At 42.4% G+C, this 780-nt stretch overlaps 1 protein-coding gene across 1 annotated transcript in view; it reads left to right on the plus strand.

Moving 5' to 3' along the window:
• The first annotated feature begins 65 nt into the window (after nt 1-65).
• Nucleotides 66-780, plus strand: part of folr (folate receptor) — a 4,426-nt gene continuing 3,711 nt past the window's right edge. The window contains exons 1-2 of the mRNA XM_070439348.1: nt 66-216; nt 520-712. Of these exons, the coding sequence (XP_070295449.1) occupies nt 584-712 (129 nt within the window). The 5' untranslated portion in view covers nt 66-216; nt 520-583. The remainder of the gene's footprint in view (nt 217-519; nt 713-780) is intronic.

The following is a 780-nucleotide window of genomic DNA, read 5'->3' on the forward strand; positions in this document are numbered from 1 at the left end:
ACACACACACACACACACACACACACACACACACAGAGGCAGACTTTGCTCTGTTGAGACCATTCTTATTTGCATGTCAGGGAGTTTTCCACAAGCCACAGACACATATGATCATGCACACACCTGAAGTTACAGAAGCTACTCTGCATTGTAAAGGACTCAAGATCACGTTTAGGTGATTGAAACCGGACACCCTGCACCAATACATTTTACAAGGTATTGTGAATCCATTGTTGTGTTATTCTAATTGGCTCATGCTTATCATTCTTCTAGATGTTGGTTAATTTGAGAGAGTGTGAGATTTACAGTAAATTGATAGATTATAAAGATGACTATGCTTTGTGAAGAATGTGTGTGCTGGAAAGGTTTAATACAACAGTAAAATGTTCCTCCTGTAATAGACCAGCAGGTAACTGTTAGACATCTTTCTCAATGTGTTTTTAGCAGATTTCTGGGTTGTTCATCTGTTCGTGTGTGTGTGTGTGTGTGTGCGTGTGCGTGTCTGCTTTACCCATGCAGTGTGTTGATAGAAGTGTAGTTCGCATCCGTGGGTTCTCTCCTCCACCGACCCAGCTGTAGAGACATGTGGTGGGTATTGGTCCTGCTGCTATCCCTGGCCAGCCGGGCTCAGTCTTTAGAAAAGCTCAACATGTGTATGGATGCCAAACACCACAAAAAAGAGCCTGGCGCCGAAGGACAACTCTATAAACAGGTGTGTGTGTGTGTATTAATCTTTAAATTAACAACGAATCAATCTATGTTCGTTCTTTTCCTCCTGTA

This window comes from Salvelinus sp. IW2-2015, unplaced genomic scaffold, assembly GCF_002910315.2.
Source record: "Salvelinus sp. IW2-2015 unplaced genomic scaffold, ASM291031v2 Un_scaffold1585, whole genome shotgun sequence".
Classification (NCBI taxonomy): Eukaryota; Metazoa; Chordata; class Actinopteri; order Salmoniformes; family Salmonidae; genus Salvelinus; species Salvelinus sp. IW2-2015.